The sequence below is a fragment of the Triturus cristatus genome, chromosome 10, assembly GCF_964204655.1.
Source record: "Triturus cristatus chromosome 10, aTriCri1.1, whole genome shotgun sequence".
NCBI classification, from domain to species: Eukaryota; Metazoa; Chordata; class Amphibia; order Caudata; family Salamandridae; genus Triturus; species Triturus cristatus.
In genome coordinates, this window is record NC_140593.1 from 356,389,626 (window position 1) to 356,409,092 (window position 19,467).

The 19,467-nt window shown below is 43.9% G+C and overlaps 1 protein-coding gene across 1 annotated transcript in view; it reads left to right on the forward strand.

The window, feature by feature from the left end:
* KIF15 (kinesin family member 15) overlaps nt 1-19,467 on the forward strand; it is a 322,611-nt gene that overhangs the window by 54,043 nt on the left and 249,101 nt on the right. Inside the window, exon 2 of the mRNA XM_085631096.1 lies at nt 13,167-13,203. Within this exon, the coding sequence (XP_085487222.1) occupies nt 13,167-13,203 (37 nt within the window). The remainder of the gene's footprint in view (nt 1-13,166; nt 13,204-19,467) is intronic.

Sequence of the window (19,467 nt, forward strand, 5' to 3'; positions counted from 1 at the left end):
TGCTTTTACATGCCACAAACCTACACTTTTCGTGATTTATAAACAAATAGCCCTTCTTTTCTTTCACTCTGGGACTTGCCCCATGCATTTCTTTTTCTTACACAACCATTCCTAAAATCTCATTCCATAAATTAAGGGATTTCTTTCATAGCAAACCGTGCCCCCTTCCACAGCATGTCACAAATGTCTGACATGCACTGGCTTGACTAAAAAGGCCGCAAATCTCCCAGACACTGCTAGGGGTGATTTACAATAGGGCATCTTTCATTTGGGTAAAATAGAAAAAAAATATAAACATAGAATTTCCCCAGCTGGAGTTGGAACCCTTGTCAAAAAAGCACTCTGAGCCCCTGTGAACTACCACTGAACCATCTCTTCTGTGAAGAAATGTTTTGCCCAAAGCCTTTGTGTTAGACCTGGCATTTCTTGGCGCGGTTGCCCCTGATTTTTTGCCCCTACCTCCTCTGTATTTAATGCTTTGATGGATTTTGTTTTGCTGGCTTAGATGCTTTGGAAACTTTGCCACTGCTGATCAGTGTCAAAGTGCAAGTGCTCCCTGTATAAAGTGTTATGGTAATTGGTTGTCCATAATTGGTATGTTTGTCATACTAGTAAAGCGCACTATGTGTGCCAGGGCTGGTAATGCAAATGGTGCTAGTGGGACTGCAGCACTATTTGTGCCACCCACACAAGTAGCCCTAAAAAGAGATCTCAGGCCCGCCACTGCAGTGCCTGCGTGCAGTTTAACTGCATTGTTGTCCTGGAAAGTGCACCCACTAGCGAGGCCTTACCCGTCCCTTTTTATGCATATCAGACACCCCCTTTAATAGGCCCAAGGTACCCCCTGGCCAGAGTGCAGTGTATGTGAAAGGTAGGACATGTACTGAGGTGTGTACCATGTCCTGACAGTGAAATACTGCCAAATTCGTTTTTCACTGTTGCTAGGCCATCTTGCCCGTAGGACAGAATGGGGAATGCTGTGTTTCCAGCATATCTTCCCATAGGCATAAGATGTAGAGTTGGAGTTTAGTGTGCCTGAACTCAGAATTTAATAGCATATCTTTTTGTGAAGATGGTTTTTGAATTGTGTGTTTAGAAACCACACTTTTTAGAAGTGGCTGGTTTCTTGTCCTAACCATCCTGCATGCCTCTGCCTGGTTGTGTATGGACTGTCTGGGTTTGGATGTGACAGGGCCTGGGAAGTGTCCTGACCCCAGGGAGGAGTAGGTGAGACAGGCTGTCTTGCATTTGGTGTGGTGGGAGGAGTAGCCCCTTTGATGCGAAGAGGGCTGTGCTGCTGCCACAAAAGAATGGCTCCACCTCCTGCGGAGTGTCTGAGGCCCAAACCCTGACTATCAAAGAAAGAAAGTGTGCACTGGCAGGAAGACACCCAATTCTGGTTTGGACCGGGTCAGAGTCCCCTGAACACAAAGACTTCAAAGGCATTTTGGGGTTTAAATGTGTGAGCTGAAACCCCTGAACTCAAGCCTGAAAGAGGATTGAAACTACTTTGTGATCAAGAGGAACCTCTGCCAAAGAAGAACAGCTGAAGAGACTGAAGAGAAGGACTGCCCTTGCTGTTTGCTCTGTTGCTGGCCTGCAGTTTGCTGATTTGACTGAGGCGAGGACAAGGGACTTTGCTGTGTCCTGAAGTAACTTGTCTCCAAAGGCGCTGGCTCCCTGTTGTGGAAACTCGGGAACATAAAAGTTTCTGCACTTTGTGCGTGTGCTTTCGTGAGAATTGCCAAGTGACCGTGTGCCTCGGAGCAGTCTTGCGCTCTACTTCGATCAACAGCGTGACCAGAAGTGCTGTGACAGTTATCGCCATCGGCCCGGACCACCGTCCCAAGGGGGAGCTGTGAGAAATCACCACCGCTGGCCCGAGCCTGCCTTTGCCAAAGAGAGACCTGTGAACCTTCACCATTGTGGGTCCGAGGTCCTTTGCCCAAGATCAATGGAGTCGCGCCAGGAGTCGATTAGCTGCGAGGCAGTCGCCTGGTAGTCCGACTCTCACTGCGAGGAGCAGCTGCCGCCCATCCGAAGCCACACAGCAGGACGCCCAAGCCGCAAGGAAAGAGACTGCACCGCCTATGTACAGCTCAGCGAGCGTGCGTGTGTCGCCGCCTGGGGTGGAGTGCGTGCTACGAAAGACCGCTCTCAGCCTTTCCCACCTTTGCAGCGCGAGCCTCCGCTCATGTCAGAATCACGGCCCGTACTCGCTGAGAAGTGGCAGTACCTGGGTCGGATTGTGGAGCTGTACTTTGTTTCCTTCATAACAGTATTGGGGGCATATTTTGGCAGTCGCTGACCGCAAGTCAGCCATGAGTGGCATAGAGACCTTCACTAGCACCGCAATCTGTGCCAAACTGCATTATTACTTGCTTTTACGATCTGCATTAGTACTTGCATTACGAACTGCATTATTACTTGCTTTTACGATCTACATTAGTACTTGCATTAAGCACTGTCTTATTTCTACAGTACGAACTGCATAACATTGCATTAGGACTACATTGGATCATCATGTGTTGCAGGGATTCTGCTCATTCACAGAACTATGCGCAGGAAACCAAGACCTCAGTGAATTGTGGTGTACCAAAAACTCACCTCAGAACCCAGAACCCCTATCCGACCAGCATCAGTGTCCCATTCGTTATCCGTATTATCACGGAGGTCCCAATGTATAGACAACCCAGAACAAGCGACTTAGAGTACTCTCAGGAATTGTGGTAAATAATTTAATTACCGGGACTTAATTTGATGCGGAAAATCTATAATAATAGCTCAGTAAAATAAGAGGCAGAATCCGTGGTATTAGAGGTTCGGAACGGGCTTTATTCCAAAATCAATTCGAATTGAGGACTCCATATTCCATCACCACGAAGGTTCAGGAAGTGAAGGACCCCCTTTATTGACAAGTAATCATTTATATACAATAGGCATTACAGTGAAACAGATGCCGGAGGCGTAACAGTTGATAACAAAGATAAGAACATACATGCGTAACTAAAGTGGGTGTAACTAAAGAACGTCATCAGGTATGATGTCATAAATGGGTGGTTCCAAGAAAGAATTTCGCAATGTCAGCAGAAATACTTGGCAGAGATGCGCGCGCAGCAGCATGACGTGTGATTGACGTGTAACTAGGGGATGAAGGGGACTTGACATTTAGCTCTACATGTGGAGACAGAAGTCTGGGGTTATGTCAACCTAATCCCAAATCATATCTAATATCCTATGTTTAAAGAACAGTGTTATCCAGAAAGGAAGGTCTCTTAGGATAGAATCTTATTCTATACTGACTATACTGTCCGTTAGTGCGTGTACAAGCGTCTAAGTGTCTACACTAGATGCGAGGGCAGAAATCTTCCATAGTAATAGGGCTATGAATTACTTGCATGAAGACAGAGAAGCCGGGCCCTTTGCTCGGTAGCTGGGAGAATGTTTACTTAAACTACTAGACAGGAATGTATTGGATAGGGAGCGGAGCAAAACAGATAATCTTGAAGGTGAAATACAGTTTTTGGCAGGCAACAGGCTGGAGTCAGGCACCGTTAGCCGCGCAGGGAGTAGGACAAAGTTCATGGGTACAGATGCGAGCTCAGACTGGAGCTTTCAGAGACAGAAGGCAGAAAAGACTTGATGGCAGAATCAGGGCCTACTCGTCTGAACTGTAAAATGGGATAAGTGAACCATATAAAGCCGGTGGCCTTTCATACTTAGGAATAGAATATCCGGCCCATTCATGGCGGATCTGAAAGAGGACATGTTGACGGTGGACGCACATGTGTTTGCGTCTTCATAACTGGAACTGGAGGAAACATACATGTACTTATGGTTTATACATGAAACCGTTGGGGTCCAAGATAGGGGACATAACTGACCATAAAAATCCATATTTCCACATTCCCTCCTTGTCCCCTACTTGCCCTTAAGAGATATCAATCTTCATCAATCCGTTGATCTGTTCATATAGCATCATTTGTTCTTCTTTCTTCTTCCGGAATCTTGAATGAAAACTTGGATGTGGGATACACGAGGTGGCACACAGACCACAAATCGCTGGTCCACATTGTAGGCATAAGCAGCAACTGAATAGTATGAAAAAGCCAATACCTAGGAAGGATAGGACCCTCCATCCAAAGGTAGATAATACACTCCAAAACCAACTGGACCAAGTCCAGGTGCCTGGATTCTGGTTTATCTGGCTTACAATCTTATGAAGGCGAGTTATGGCTTTATATACAGATGGCGAATTTTCTGGTTTGAAAATGCAACAGCTTGATCCGATGACCCTACAAGCTCCGCCCCTATCGGCCAGGATGACGTCGAGGACAAGACGATTTTGAAGCACAACAATCCGCATAGCAGACTGCTCTTCTGTTAAATTGCCTAAGGCGGAAATAGTTTCGTTCACTACTGTTTCAAGGGTTCTGGTTAATCTACGTATCAGCTTACTATTGGTAACTGTACCTATATAGGGAAAGAGACCTTTATTGAAGTCTGTGTATTTTTCCCATGCTGTCTCAGTGTAATCGACTATTGGGAGATCTCTCCGTTCTCTATTGTGTACTAAATGAGTATTTCTATGATAATCAGGAGGAGCTAGGAAAACAGGTGGCAAAAGGAATCCAATGTAGCAGGTACCATCCCAATCTAGAGGCAAACGTATATATGCAGTCTGACCACATACAAAGTAGGAATGGCGAGAAGCTCTAAATGTAGACTTGCCTTGATCACTGAATTCTATTACAGTGGTGCATTTACTGTGGCCCATGTGTATAGAGCCATTCTTTTTTATACATAATTTACCTTTAACTGGAAATACTGACATAGCGGGCAAAATTGGTGCAGGTTCGGATTCGACATTCAGGATCATGAGATTAAGCGTGAAATTACCTAATCCATATACTTCATTTTCTAGATCAGTTCCTGTTCTTTTGGGAAGTCCCTCCTTGTTAGGGTAGCAGACTTTAAGTAAAACTAAGTTCAGGTTTCCCCATACCCAGTTGTCTTGATAAACTGCGGAATTCGAATCTTGGGAATTAATTAGACTAAACCATGCTCCACAGGAGCCATTGTGTGTGAACGGGTATGGGAAGAGAGGCAGAATTCCTTTATAGTTCTGATAGGGAGGGAATCGGCCACATATCCAACAATTTGTAGCATTGCTAACCTGATGGGAATGATGTAACATACTAATAAAACAGGCTGGAGTCAGGCACCGTTAGCCGCGCAGGGAGTAGGACAAAGTTCATGGGTACAGATGCGAGCTCAGACTGGAGCTTTCAGAGGCAGAAGGCAGAAAAGACTTGATGGCAGAATCAGGGCCTACTCGTCTGAACTGTAAAATGGGATAAGTGAACCATATAAAGCCGGTGGCCTTTCATACTTAGGAATAGAATATCCGACCCATTCATGGCGGATCTGAAAGAGGACATGTTGACGGTGGACGCACATGTGTTTGCGTCTTCATAACTGGAGGAAACATACATGTACTTATGGTTTATACATGAAACCGTTGGGGTCCAAGATAGGGGACATAACTGACCATAAAAATCCATATTTCCACAGAATGGTGGGAATCAGAAATGCCTGTTCGTAATTATACTCATATCAGTCCACAATAAGAGTAATCAGAGACACGGTAAAGTTTAAAAGGTTTATTTTACAAACTACGTGTCCTAAGATGCAGTACTTTGGCTAACATAAGCAGACCTATGATTAAAATCAAAACAATCAGCATTGTTACAATACCATAGAAAATGAAAGGAGAAATCCTAATATAATGACAGTGGAATACAGCCACCTTCCTTTCGCTAGTAAACTAATATTATTAGACTAGTAGAAGGTCTCTAGGCTTGAATGGGGAACCCCATACCATGAAGATCAGCTTAGTGGAATCACATCACAGGATCAGGTGTACTCTGCTCCTGGAAAAGCTCTTCTTCCGAATGTGTGTAAAGCATGCAGTCTGCAATATTAAATGCACTCGACTTTCAGGTATTTGCAGCTGCGTGAGTGTTGTGGCTAAATAGTGGGCCGATCAACCTGAACTCAAAAACATGCATTGTCTGGCGACCCAGACTGTTTCTTTACACAATGTTCAGACCAAGGTCGCAGCGCACGTCTAGGGATGTGAACAACAGACAGTTCTCATGTGAAGAAAAAGGCGAGCAAGCAGTTTTCAAACAATAACCTGTATCTGCAGTGTCGTGTGCCAAGGCAGCAAAAGTGGCAAGATGGCTTTCTAACATCTAACGCGCTTATGCCAACATAGCAATGTATGTATCTAAATCGCAGCCCTCACTACACATGAACTGCTCATTAATACCGCAAGAACCTACAAGGGATTGTTGGCGTAATAACCGTCCCAGTGAAATATTACGAATACGCATATGCTGGATATTTTTATCGTTTGGTCTCATCGTATTTCTTCGTGATAAAGATATTGCTATTTTCCTAAATCAGTGTGGTGTCCATTTGTGGTGTTATCACTGTTACTGGGAGTGTGATTGCAAATACTTTACACATTGCCTTGGAGATCAGCCTGGCTGCTCGTGCCAAGCTACCGGGTGGTGAGCAAGGGTTATCTAAGAGTCTGTCCCTCCTTTCCCTGACTAGAAGCCAATGTCCCTATTTTGACTAAGGTACCTTCCTCAGCCAACTAGAGACCCCCAGTTCTAACACTTTGTGTCATAGAAAAAGGGTGCTGTCCGTTTTCTATTTCCGTGTTGTTTTGCTTTTACATGCCACAAATCTACACTTGACTTTTGAGATTCATAAACAAATAGCCCTTCTTTTCTTTCACTTTGGGACTTGCCCCATGCATTTCTATTTCTTACACAACCATCCCAAAAGTCTCATTCCACAAATTTGGGGATTTCCTTCATAGCAAACCTTGCCCCCTTTCCACATGCCTCAACATGTCACAAATGTCTGATATGCACTGGCTTAACTAAAAAGCCCACAAATTTTCTAGAATGGCATCTTTCTTTTGGGTAAAATAGAAAAAAAAATAGAAAAGAATATAAAAATCGAATTTCCCCAGATGGGGTTTGAACCCAAAAATCACTTGTTAGCTACCACTGTACCTTCTATTCTGGGTTCACTTGTAAAGCCCAAAGCCTTTGTGTCATGGGAAAAGGGGCTGTCCTTCTTCTATTTCCATTCTGTTTTGCTTTTATATGCTACAAATCTACACTTGATTTTCGAGATTTATAAACCAAGAACCCTTCCTTTCTTTCTCTTTCACTTGCCCCATGCATTTCTTTTTCTTACACAACCATTCTTGAAGTCTCATTCCACAAATTAAGGGATTTCTTCCATGGCAAAACTTGACCCTCTTCCACATGCCGCAGAGTTCTGACATGCACTGGCGTGACTAAAAAGGCTACAAATCTTCCAGACACTGCTAGGGGTGGTTTACAATAGGGTATCTTTCGTTTGGCTAAAATATAAGAAAAATATTTTAAAAATCTCATTTTCCCAGCTGTGCTTTGACCCCTTGTCAAAAAGTACTCAGAACCCCTGGTAGCTACCACTGGACCATCTGTTCATGCAAATATTGTTTTTGTCCAAAGCCTTTGTGTCGTGGAATAAGTGTGCTATCATTTTTTCTATTTTCATGTTGTTTTGTGTTTACATGCCACAAACACACCCATGATTCTTGTGATTTATAAACAAATAACCCTTCTTTTCTTTCACTCTGAGACTTGCCCATGCATTTATTTTTCTTACACAACCATTCCCAAAAGTCTCATTCCAGAAATTAAGGGATTTCTTTCATAGCAAACCTTGCCCCCCTTCCACATGCCACAGCATGTCACCGATATCTGACATGTACTGGCTTGACTAAAAAGGCCACAAATCTCCCAGACACTGCTAAGGGGTGATTTGCAAAAGGGCATCTTTCATTTGGGTAAAATAGAAAAGAATGAAAAAATCGAATTTCCCCAGCTGGGGTTTGAACCCTTGTCAAAAAGCACTCCAAGCCCCTGTGAACTACCACTGGACCATTTGTTCTGTATTGATCTGTGTTGTCCAAAGCCTTTGTTTCATGGAAAAAGGGTGCTGTCCTTCTATTTCCATGTCGTTTTGCTTAAACATGCCACAAATCCACACTTGATTTTCGTGATTTACACAAAAATAGCACTTCTTTTCTTTCACTCTGGGATGTGCCCCATGCATTTATTTTTCTTAAACAACCATTCCCAATGTCTCATTCCACAAATTAAGGGATATCTTTCATAGCAAGCCTCCCCCCCCCCCCCCTCAACATGCCACAGCATGTCACAAACGTCTGACATGCACTGGCTTGACTAAAAAGGCCATAAATCTCCCAGACACTGCTAGGGGTGATTTACAAAAGGGCATCTTTCATTTGGGTAAAATAGAAAAAAAATAGAAAGAATATAAAAATCGAATTTTCCCAGCTGGGGTTTGAGCCCTTGTCAAAAGACACTCATAGCCCCTGTTAGCTACCACTGGGCCATCTGTTCTACATAGTCATGTTTGTCCAAAGCCTTTGTGTCATGGAAAAAGGGTGCTGCCCTTCTATTTTCATGTTGTTTTATGTTTACATGCCACAAACACACACATGATTCTTGTGATTTTATAAACAAATAGCCCTTCAGTTCTTTCACTCCGAGACATGCCCCATGCATTTATTTTTCTTACACAACCATCCCCAAAGTCTCATTCCACAAATAAGAGATTTCGTTCATAACAAACCTTGCCCCCCCCCCCCCCGCCATCCACATGCCACAGCGTGTCACACATGTCTGGCATGCACTGGTTGACTACAGAAGCCACAAATCTCCCAGACACTGCTAGAGGGTGATTTACAAAGTGACAGCTTTCATTTGTGCAAAATAGAAAACAAATTGAAAAGACGATAAAAAATAATTTTTGTTCAGCTGGGGCTTGAACCCTTGTCAAAGGGCTCTAATAACCCTGTGAGGTACCACTGCACCATCTGTTTTGCCAGATATTTTTAACCGAAAGTCTTTTTATCATGAAAACAGTGGGCTGGTCCTTCATCTATTTTCATGCTGTTTTGCTTTTACATGCCACAAATCCACACTTGTTTTTCATATTTTATAAACAAATAGCCCTTCCTTTCTTTCACTCCGGCACTTGCCCCATGCATTTCATTTTCTTACACAATCATCCACGAAGTCTCATTCCACAAATTAAGGGATTTCTTTCATCACAAACCTTGCACCCCTTCCACATGTCACAGATGTCTGGCATGCACTGCTTGACTAAAGAGGCCACAAATCTCCCAGACCCTGCTAGGGGGTGATTTAAAAATGACAGCTTTTTTTGTTTTTTTATAACTTTATTTATCATTTTCATATCGCTTACAACATTGCATGGTCAGTCACTGTGATCATAGAAATCTAGTAAGAATAATGACAAGTATAATTTGCAAAACCAGTGTACTCAAGCGTGCAACGCACCAATGTCTCAGGGTAGCATATATCATAAATTGTGATATCAACATCTGACCAACCCGGACCAGCGGGCTCTCCCTCACTGTCCGGCCCACACTTTCCTTGACATAATAAACACAACAATTGAGCAGTTGGGTGGAACGTGAATTACACCCCTTCCCCGCCCATAGCCCAACAAGGCGACCTCGCATGTCTGCAACCTAACCCACCAGGTCTGAGCGGGGGCGCTCCATGCGGAAGCGTGCACGTACCTCTATCAAAGCTCCACCATAGATGGGTTTGAAGGTGTTCTGCAATCTCTGGAGGGGCAACCCAATTGGACTTCCTGGGGTGAATTCATTTGGTGGGCTCGAATTGGAGCACCCGAAGGGAATGGAGTGGAGCCCGTTTCTTCTTACTGCGTCTTGCCTTCTCACCCTCATCACTGTCTCAGTGTGGGAAGAACAGTCTGAGTCTAGGGCCTCTGTATGCTGTGAGACTGAGAGGACTCTCCCTGTGGGTTGGCGCTATATTAATGTTCAGTCTCTCTATCGCGCCTTAGCTTTTCAAAAGCCTCTCCATGTACCCCTGGCTGTGATTTACTCTTGACTTTGCCCTTTTTTGATGGGCCCACCTCGTTGTTGGCCAGAGGAAGTTGGGGTTGCCAGCCTTGTTGGCATGCAAACTCACACAGCTGCCCCGTGAAGGGAACTTGCACCTGTACCAGGGCCTTATTCACAGATTGCTGTACACTGCAGTCCAGTGCATCCACCAAATCCAGCTCTAGCTGGTCATCCCCCTCTTCATGGTAGTTGTCTGCCTCTGCCTTATAGGGCTCCCATTGTGTCATTCTCTCTGCATGCACGCTCAGTTTACTGAGAGTTGAGAGAGTAAGGGGGAGTGGAACTAACCCTGCAAGGCCAAGGATTGTGCCTTAATTTAAATGTGGAGGGAGCAGCCTGGACCTAAAAACCCACTTTAGGCAAAGCCTATGCAAATGTATACAACCCTGCACACACTTGTGAGACAGGGCGTAGGGGGAGCATTCTCCCCCGCCACCACATACAGAGCCGCGTCACGTTATGTGTAGAAAAAGCCAGCAAATGCTCTGATCAATATCCCTGAGCGTCTCGTTCAATTTCTGCACATGCACGTTGTGTGGTCCTTGTACGCAAGTTAGAGGACTGCGCACATAAGCTAGATGTGCACTGTCCGCTCCACTGAGGCAGCTAGCAGCGTCGGAGTCCGACCACCGTAAGTGTTCAGCAAATGAAGGCGGAGTCCCAGCGCTGTAGTGCATGCAGTGGGCGATTGGTCGCCTTACCGCTCCTGCCCTCATTGAACCGCAAAGTGTAGAAAGCATGACTTTCACAGCAAATAGAGGTATAAATACCTATAATTATGGTATAGCGAGCATATAGAAAAACATTCTAAGCATTAGAGATATGAGATATCTATAATTACGTCAGTACAAGCATGAAGAATTAAACTGCACTTAGCTGGCTGTGAAGCAGCAAAGAAAGAGGACACAAAATTGTGACTTCTACAGTTATATGGGTAGCTCATATATACTTGGAGCATGTGACATGGGAGGTACAGGAAAACATGGGTAATATAGTAAAGAAATGAGAAGCATAATCAGAGTCTCCGGTCATGATATAGAATTTGTGGCATGTAAAAACAAAATGGCAGAAAAAGAAAAGAATTGGATACACTCCTTCCATGACAAAATGGCTGTGGGGCAAACATTCCTATCAGTCCAATAGATGGTAAAGTGGTAGCCCACAGTGAGTATGAGTGCTTTTTGACAAGGGTTCAAACACCAGCTGGGAAATTCGATTTTTTTATAATCTTTTCCATTGTTTTCTATTTTACCCAAATGAAATGTCCCTATGTAAATCGCACCCTAGCAGTGTCTGGGAGATTTGTGGCCTCTTTAGTCAAGCCAATGCATGTCAGACATTTGTGGCATGTGGAGGGGGGGGCAAGGTTTTCATTGAAAGAAATATCTTAATTTGTGGAACGAGACTTTGGGGATGGTTGTATAAAAAAAAGAAATGCATGGGGCAAGTCCCAGAGTGAAAGAAAGGAAGGACTATTTGTTTATGAATCACTAAAAGCAAGTGTAGATTTGTGGCATGTAAAAGCAAAACGACATGGAAATAGAAAAGACAGCACACTTTTTCCATGACACAAAGTCTTTGGACAAAACAATATTTGCACAGAACAGATGGTACAGTGGTAGCTAACAGGGGCTCCGAGTTCTTTTTGACAAGGGTTCAAACCCCAGCTGTAGAAATTCGATGTTTCTATTTGCTTTCTATTTTTCTTCTATTTTACCTAAATGAAAGATGCCCTATTGTAAATCACCTCTAGTAGTGTCTGGGAGATTTGTGGCCTTTTTTAGTCCAGCCAGTACATGTCAGACATTTGTGACCTGCTGTGGCATGTGGAAGGGGGCAAGGTTTGCTATGGAAGAAATCCCTTAATTTGTGGAATGAGACTTTCAGAATTGTTGTGTAAGAAAAAAAAATGCATGGGGCAAGTGCCAAAGTGAAAGAAGGGAAGGGCTCTTTGTTTATAAATCACGAAAATCAAGTGTAGATTTGTGACGTGTAAAAGCAAAACGGTATGGAAATAGGACACCACCCTTTTTCCATGACACAAAGGCTTTGGGCTCAAGAAACCAATGCCGAATAGTTGGTACAGTGGTAGCTCCCAGGGGTTTTGAGTACCTTTTTGACAAGGGTTCAAACCCCCACCTGGGAAAATTCCTTTTTATATTGTTTTAAAAAAATGTATTTATATATTTTAGCAGAGTGAAAGATAGTCCTGGGGAAATCACCAAATGGCATTATCTGCAGTTAATCATGAAAGAGCTTGTCCGATATCTGACATGCTGTGACACATGTCACATGAGCTGTGGCATATGCCACATGATAGAGTGACACGTGTCACATGCCAGGAATGGGCTTCAACCCTTACTGCAATGCTATGGACTGTCCCAGTATTTTCTTGTATAGAGGAGTGGCACTGTTTGAGCATTTACTGAGTTTACTGACCCACTGGTCTATGCCTTTCAGTAAAGTATACAAAGATTAATTGAAGCATTCCAGCCATCAATCTCTGCCACTGGTATTACTTGAGAACGCATCCCAATCCATTGCTAATTTGCTCACCATGCCACCTCTATTTGGACCCATCCATATGCAAATTAGCTATGACCCTGCTCCAATGGGAACAGTCCAGCCCGAACTGCTAAAGCCAGGTTCTACCTGAACTGGAACACAAGTAACCCAGGAGGACCGGTTTCACCCTAGTCTGTGCTAATCAGACTGATCTAGCGTGGTCTGGGCTACGGTGCGCCCCGAGTAATTACCAGTGGCTGATATAAATTCAAGCATTCCATTCATCACATTTTTGTATACTACTATATTACCACCAGATTTCCCTACAGGCCTGTCTGCCTCTGGGTAATGGAGGTAATCAGATCCAGTGAAGATTAGCACTCGAAGAACAAAATTATTTTTTGGGAATCCTTTTTTGAAAATAAACTTGTTGGGCTTACCTATATGGAGTCTACAGAGAATCTGCAAAATGGTGTTGAAATGCTACAGTTCAACTTAATTCTCATGCTTCGCTTCTTCAACAAAAATAGTGCCAACGTGTTTGTAGTGTTGTTTTCTCAGTTGATTGGAAGTATTCTAATATATTTTTCTGTCTTTCCAGGAGAGTCTGGCGATGCACCACTGCTTCAGTCAGCAAGGTAGGAAGTTCCTAATTGATGGATGTTGATGTAAAGGTGTCTGTTTTAAAATCTTTATCTATCTTTTTTTTAATTTTTTTTTTTTTACATATGCAGGGCGAGATATAGGTAGATGGTACAAATGCTATACATTCCTGGAATATATTGGCCCTAATGTTAAAAAATGCAGCAGCCGTCTAACTGTTCAAAACTGTATTGTCCCTGCGTTAGTTGTTTTTATTGTGTGATGGACACGTTATTCCACTAGATAAATATTTAAGCTTTACTCCGGAAAGGGCAGTACGTTATTGAATTTGAGTGCAAACTCGTGAGGTGACCTATAGGTCTGTTGCAATGGGTATCTATTTTGCACTCTAAAAATGAGGAACATTGCCTGAGAGGCTTGCACTGGGGCTTCCTCGTTTAAATCACCTAACAAGTTGTGAAAGGATGACTATGCCACCCTCCTCCCCCCTCGCTGTGAAGTTCCAAAACGGACAGAATGAAACTAGGATAGGTGTGTCTTAGAACAGTAGCAATATGGCACTGGTCGAAGTGGGGGAAAAACAGTAGGGGAACTGTGGGTGGAGAGTCAGAGGGCGGGAATAACCTGTGAAATGGGTCAGTGGGCGGAGTCAAATGTGGCAGAAAGAGTAAAATATCCCAATTTGTAGTATTTGTTTCCCATTTCACTAACCAGTTACAGCTTATTACGTTATTTAATTTAACCAATGGATACACATGTTTATTTAAGATTTAAGATGAATTATTGACATTAAAATACATTCACAAAGTGGTATGTTTCCAATCACAGAATGTCCCAAATATCCTTAAAAGTGAAATCGCAGGCCATTTGTCTCCCAGCCATGGAGTTTCGGTCATCAGCACTTCTCTTCCCTTTTTCCACAAGAGCAATTCAAACATGAATGGCTAAATAGTCTAGTTTGCAAATGTTTTCCACATAACTATGGCTCTGCCATATTTGCCGCATAATACATCATCTGCTGCATAATCTGATGATGTTAACTAATAACTTTTCTATAGCTTAAATGGATCTAAAGTTACTAAAACATGTGACTCTTGCTGCTGTGAAGAGGAGGGCCCTTTGCTAAGGTTGACTAGTCACCTTTGTCACTGCTGCAGTTGTATGTTGCACTGGTACTAATAAGGAAAAATCTTTGCAGAGACTGTTAGCATGTGTAAAAATGTCAAAATAATAAAGTATCAGAAAATGTACAGGCCCACTAATGCCAGTGTAGGTTGTCAAAGCACTTTACATCACACATATTACACAGACACAATCAATCATATGTGTGTAAATCACTGTATAGGAAATGTTACATAAGACCAAGGACTACAAGATGTATGAGTCACATGACAACCATACTAGTAGGCAGCATAGTTTAAAAGTGATTGGTCTGGATAAACACAAACTCAGAATTTAAAATGTAATACCATGGTTGGGGGCTCTCTTTAATAATCAGAAATGATTTGTACCCAAAGGAACCCTTTTTTTTGCAACATTAGGATAATCAAAGACTGGGGAAAAAACCATAACGCTCTAATTTATACCTTGCAGTTTGCATGCAGCTCTTACATGACAGTTAATAGCTCACTGTTCTTTGTTAGGATTTTAACTTCTTAACGGCAAGTAACAATAGAGTCTCTCTGACAAAATCAGTTACCCACTGACCTATTTACATTATGTGCACTTTGTGATCTGCATGGTACATGTTCTTAGCAGCAAGCACATTAACCCTCTGCGCTTCCTTTCCATTAGTCAAAACGTCCACTAGACAAAACACCATCTCTCTCTACTAAGAACATTATTCACTGGAGTGATCATGACATTTTTATTGTTGGAGGCCAGGAAGGAGGCAGCAAGTGCTTTTGAAACCATTTTATGCTAGCAAACACGACGCCCCCACCTGAAGTCAGTGCCAGCCGCGGTCCATGCAGGTAACAGCGGAGGGGTGGTGGGGCCAGGTAAGGGAGGATTTCGAGGGACGATGCCTAGGGAAAATTATTTAATTTTCTCTCGGCATCGTCCCTCGAATTCCCCACTTACCCGGCCCCTCTTCCCCACCGCTGTTACCTGCACGGACCATGGCTGGTCAGCACCTGGTGCGGTTGCACTGCCCTAGAGCCACCCTGCTCAAGAGTCCTGTGACCTCAGTGACCGTCACTGTCACTCTATGACAGAGGTCTTCAAACTTTTTGATGCGGAGACCCCCTTTGTCAAAATTGTTTAGGCTTAAGGACCCACCACCTTTAACAAACATTTCTAGAACCTGGTACTCCTCATCATCGACAACCATAAATGCCCCTAGTTCCCACAGCAAACCACTTTTACGGTAGGGAAATAATATTAAACGGTGTGTAGCAAACCAAGGGTCAGGGGGTGTAGTCAAAGGTGTAGCTAATACAAAGGGCCTCCTTTATGTGGAATTTGCGTAGGGCAGTGCCGCATGTCTTCTTGCTGCACTGGCCTACGCCAATGTGAAAGTGCACAACTGCACCGTATTTATAAAATACGATGCATTCCTGTCCTTTTCCCTTGTGTTGCCGCACAACTTGCTGCCTTGCACCAGCATAGGCAGGATTGTTTTTGTACAGGAAGGGGAACCTTCCTTCACAAAAACAATCCTGAGAGGAGTTTTCCTCTTTCTATGTGAGCTGCAGAATGTAGCACACATGGAAAGAGGAAAACAATTAGGAGAACTGAAAACATTTTACCTCATTGCGCCTCCGCTGGGGAGGCGTCCGTTTATGGAGCTGCCCCAGGTTTACGTGATTTTGTAAATATGGGTCGGTATAAAAATCCATGGGTGTTGTGTGGGAACCCCACGCAAAGCCCATTGAACCCCTCCTTGACGCACAGTAAGATAGTGCAGTGACTTGCGCTGCTATGTCTTATATCTATGAGGCCATGCAAAGCTATGCAGGTGGCTTTGCACCGCCTCATAGGTATGGTTGAGACGCTTGCGCTACAGGAGCCTCAAAAAAAGTAATGCTCTGGCAATGCAAGCCTCTCCTAAATAAATCCCAAAATATTCTGCACATTTTTTAGGCCTTTCACCATCAGATATCTGCATATAAAATGGGCAGTGTAAATGAAAAATACATTTTTAAAAGTTGTTACTCTGTGGGAAATGCACTGTAGTACATTATGAAACCTCTATTAGTTAATGCACTCGGAGGTCTGTGTGTAACCAGAGCGACAGAATTAAATCTTGATTTGTGCAGTGGAGAATAGTGACGAGTATTTTTAGTGCTACGAAGTCACAGCATGTGACGGAAAGCACTGTGAATATGTAAGTCCTTATTTTATACTTGCATTACAAACCGTGTAAGAGACTGCTACAAAATGTGCAAAAGGTAGATTTTAGTAATACCAGTGCGTATGTAATGCAATTTCTTCTTTTTTACATACGTGTCCCTTCAACACCTCCTTTAGGGTACTAAGGGCTGTGTAAATGCAATTACAAGTAAAAGCACGCACATCATAGCCTGGTTGTTAACTCTTTGTATTACCACTCCAAAAGCCCAAATCTTTTTCATCCCAAAGCTTAGAGTGATTGCATCATTCAAAGTCAGAACCGGCTCCCAAACACCATACAGATTAACTAATAGAGGACATTTGCACTTCATTCAGGCAAGCAGGCTTCCTGGCAGAAAGCTTTTCACACACTAGACAATTGATGAAACTTCTGACCCAGGACAGCTGCCTTTTTCCAAAAGGTAAGCAAACATTTTGAATTTCATGCACAAGTGAAGCTGGGGAATGCAGAACCCCATTCCCAGGTCTCCATGGCCCCCCTGGGGGTCGCACCCCACAGATTGAAGACCTCTGCTCTATGATGTGCTGCTTCATAGGCCTGCCTGCAAGACTGGAGGTGAACTTCAGAATGAATTGTGGCGGACTGGGCCTTCAAGGTTAACCCACACTTGCCACTGCTAGGGTCCACCTGCTGGTGCTAAGACACCAAGGCTTTTAAGATCTTGCGGGCCTTCTAAGGTCTAGCATGGGAATGTGCTCCCTCAGGGGGGGTGGGCTGGGGTCTGGTCATGAAGGCTGAACCTGGTTCCCCAGTACAAAATTCAGCAGCTCTGACGATAGTGCCCCATCCTCTCCCCACTGAACACCATATTGCCCCACTGAGAGAAAGTTGCACTGCACTGACCCGCAAAAACACCTGGATGTGACTCAATTACGCACTAGACGAGCAATATGCTGCCTAGTCTGTTTCCACTAAATGAGCTGGAGCGAGACAGAAAGAAAGGGACGAGGGGGAACAGGAGAGGGGAAAAGCAGCTGCCAGCAGCAGGAGAACTGGACACTGTCCTTGTCTTCTCTTGGCAGGAAGGAAAAGACAAAGTCCTTTTCCTTCTCTGCCCGTTCCGCCCGTCCCCAGAAGCCGAGCCCTAACTATCGGCCTTGATGATTTCTGCTGTCTGGGACGCATGTTTAAAATAAGAAAGTAGGGGAACGGACTCTATGAAATTCAAGAAGTAGGGGCAGGCCGTGCCCTGCCGATTCCACCCACTAAGACCACTGGCAATACGAATATGTTTGGCATTTTTTAGCCTTGTAACAAGTTTGCATTTTGAATTGGTGGATACGGTGTTATGCTTTCATGTATATATGCATTGGAACCTCTGTAGTGACAACCTAGCTGGGAACCAATGGAGCTTGAACAGCAGGGGTGGGATTCAAGATTACGAGGCACAGATAACCGTTGGATTTTTAACTTGTAGGGAGGCGGTGCTCTTTAAAAAGATATATCCTTAGTGTTTTTTTCTGAAATGCAAGAGAGGCAGTTCTTTGCTTTTTAAAACCTTTGATTAATGTTATTGATGCATTGAAAGCGTCACCAAATTCAGTAGAACATTATAACAAACCACCCATCAAATATCTTCTCCACGTGGTGGTATATTCTAAAATTTGCGATAGCCTCGTAATTATCACACATTGTCAGAGTGAACATTCCAATCGCCCCAGACTTTCTGGAGTTTCCCTGGGGAGCCCCTCGACTTATAAACAACATGTTCTGTTTTGGCACAGTAGTCCATCCCGCGAGCCCATTCAGTTTATGTGGCGAGTCGACCTGGCATCCAGTGCCTAGCAATGTCGCTTTTGCCAATAAGGAGTCCCATTGCTGCCAACAATCTGGTAATTAATTCTGTCACCACTCGCCCGTCAACCCCAACAATGCCAGCTTAACCTCTGGTGCGCTATACCTACCCACGACTAGGAATAAAATGTCTCGTACTGTGCCAGGATCGTTGTATTCTTGGGCACTCCCATATAGTGCCTTGACCGACTTGCATCCCAAGCAGTGTGGGTCGAGGCCTTGCTTAATTTTTTTACTTACTAGTGTGGGGCCCCTGTGCAGATGCCAACTTGGATCCTCCTCCATCTCATGGAGATACTCTGGGGCCATGTTAGCTTTTATCCAATTCTCCTCTACCAGGTGCCCTCCTCGTGTTCCCTCGCTCTCTGTGCCAACATAGGGTCTGCAGCATTGTTCTCCAGGGAGTGGGACACATTTGATATCTGTCCCCTTCCTTCCTAGCTATTGTGATTTGTCTCTGAGACGTCTCGAGCGCGTGACGTAGTTGTAAATAACTGTAAAATTGCGTCATATGCATTGCATATGTGTCTGTGATGTGTGCGACTGCCCTCGCAGACATCGTCTAATTTAGAAATTCCTATATCGTACTAAGCGTGAAAGCCTTCTAGCGTGTGTGTGTATTAGCCAGTTCCCAGTCCATAATTGTGTTTATGTTGTCGGCACACCGTGCCATTTAATCCATCCCAAAACCTGGTGGCAACACCACAGCGACGTCTGGGACGCAGGAGGGATGCTGATGTACTTGTCTGAACCATAAGGTAAGCTGGGTGTACCGTGTTGTTCAAGGGCCCAGAGCCCAACAGCTATTGCCCCATGACAGAATGAAAACATATTGTGACCTGTGCCCTTTAAAAACCTGAGGACTGCATGCCATCGTCCTTCACTGTTTTCAAACGAGGTGCATTTAAATTCAGAGTTACCTGCTCCTCACACATGCATATGATTAAAACCGAGTGCAGTTGAAACGCGTCATGCTTTTACTACTGAGCTGCCTCGTCTGTATGGGCTTGATTTCCTGCTGCGAAGGCGGCGTGATTCTTCATATGGAATACTAGGCGGTGACGACTCCAGCAAGCCCTGACCCATTTGGAAGGGCATCCATTTCGTTGAATTTCATATGTATATGTGTATATGTATAAATGTATGTGTA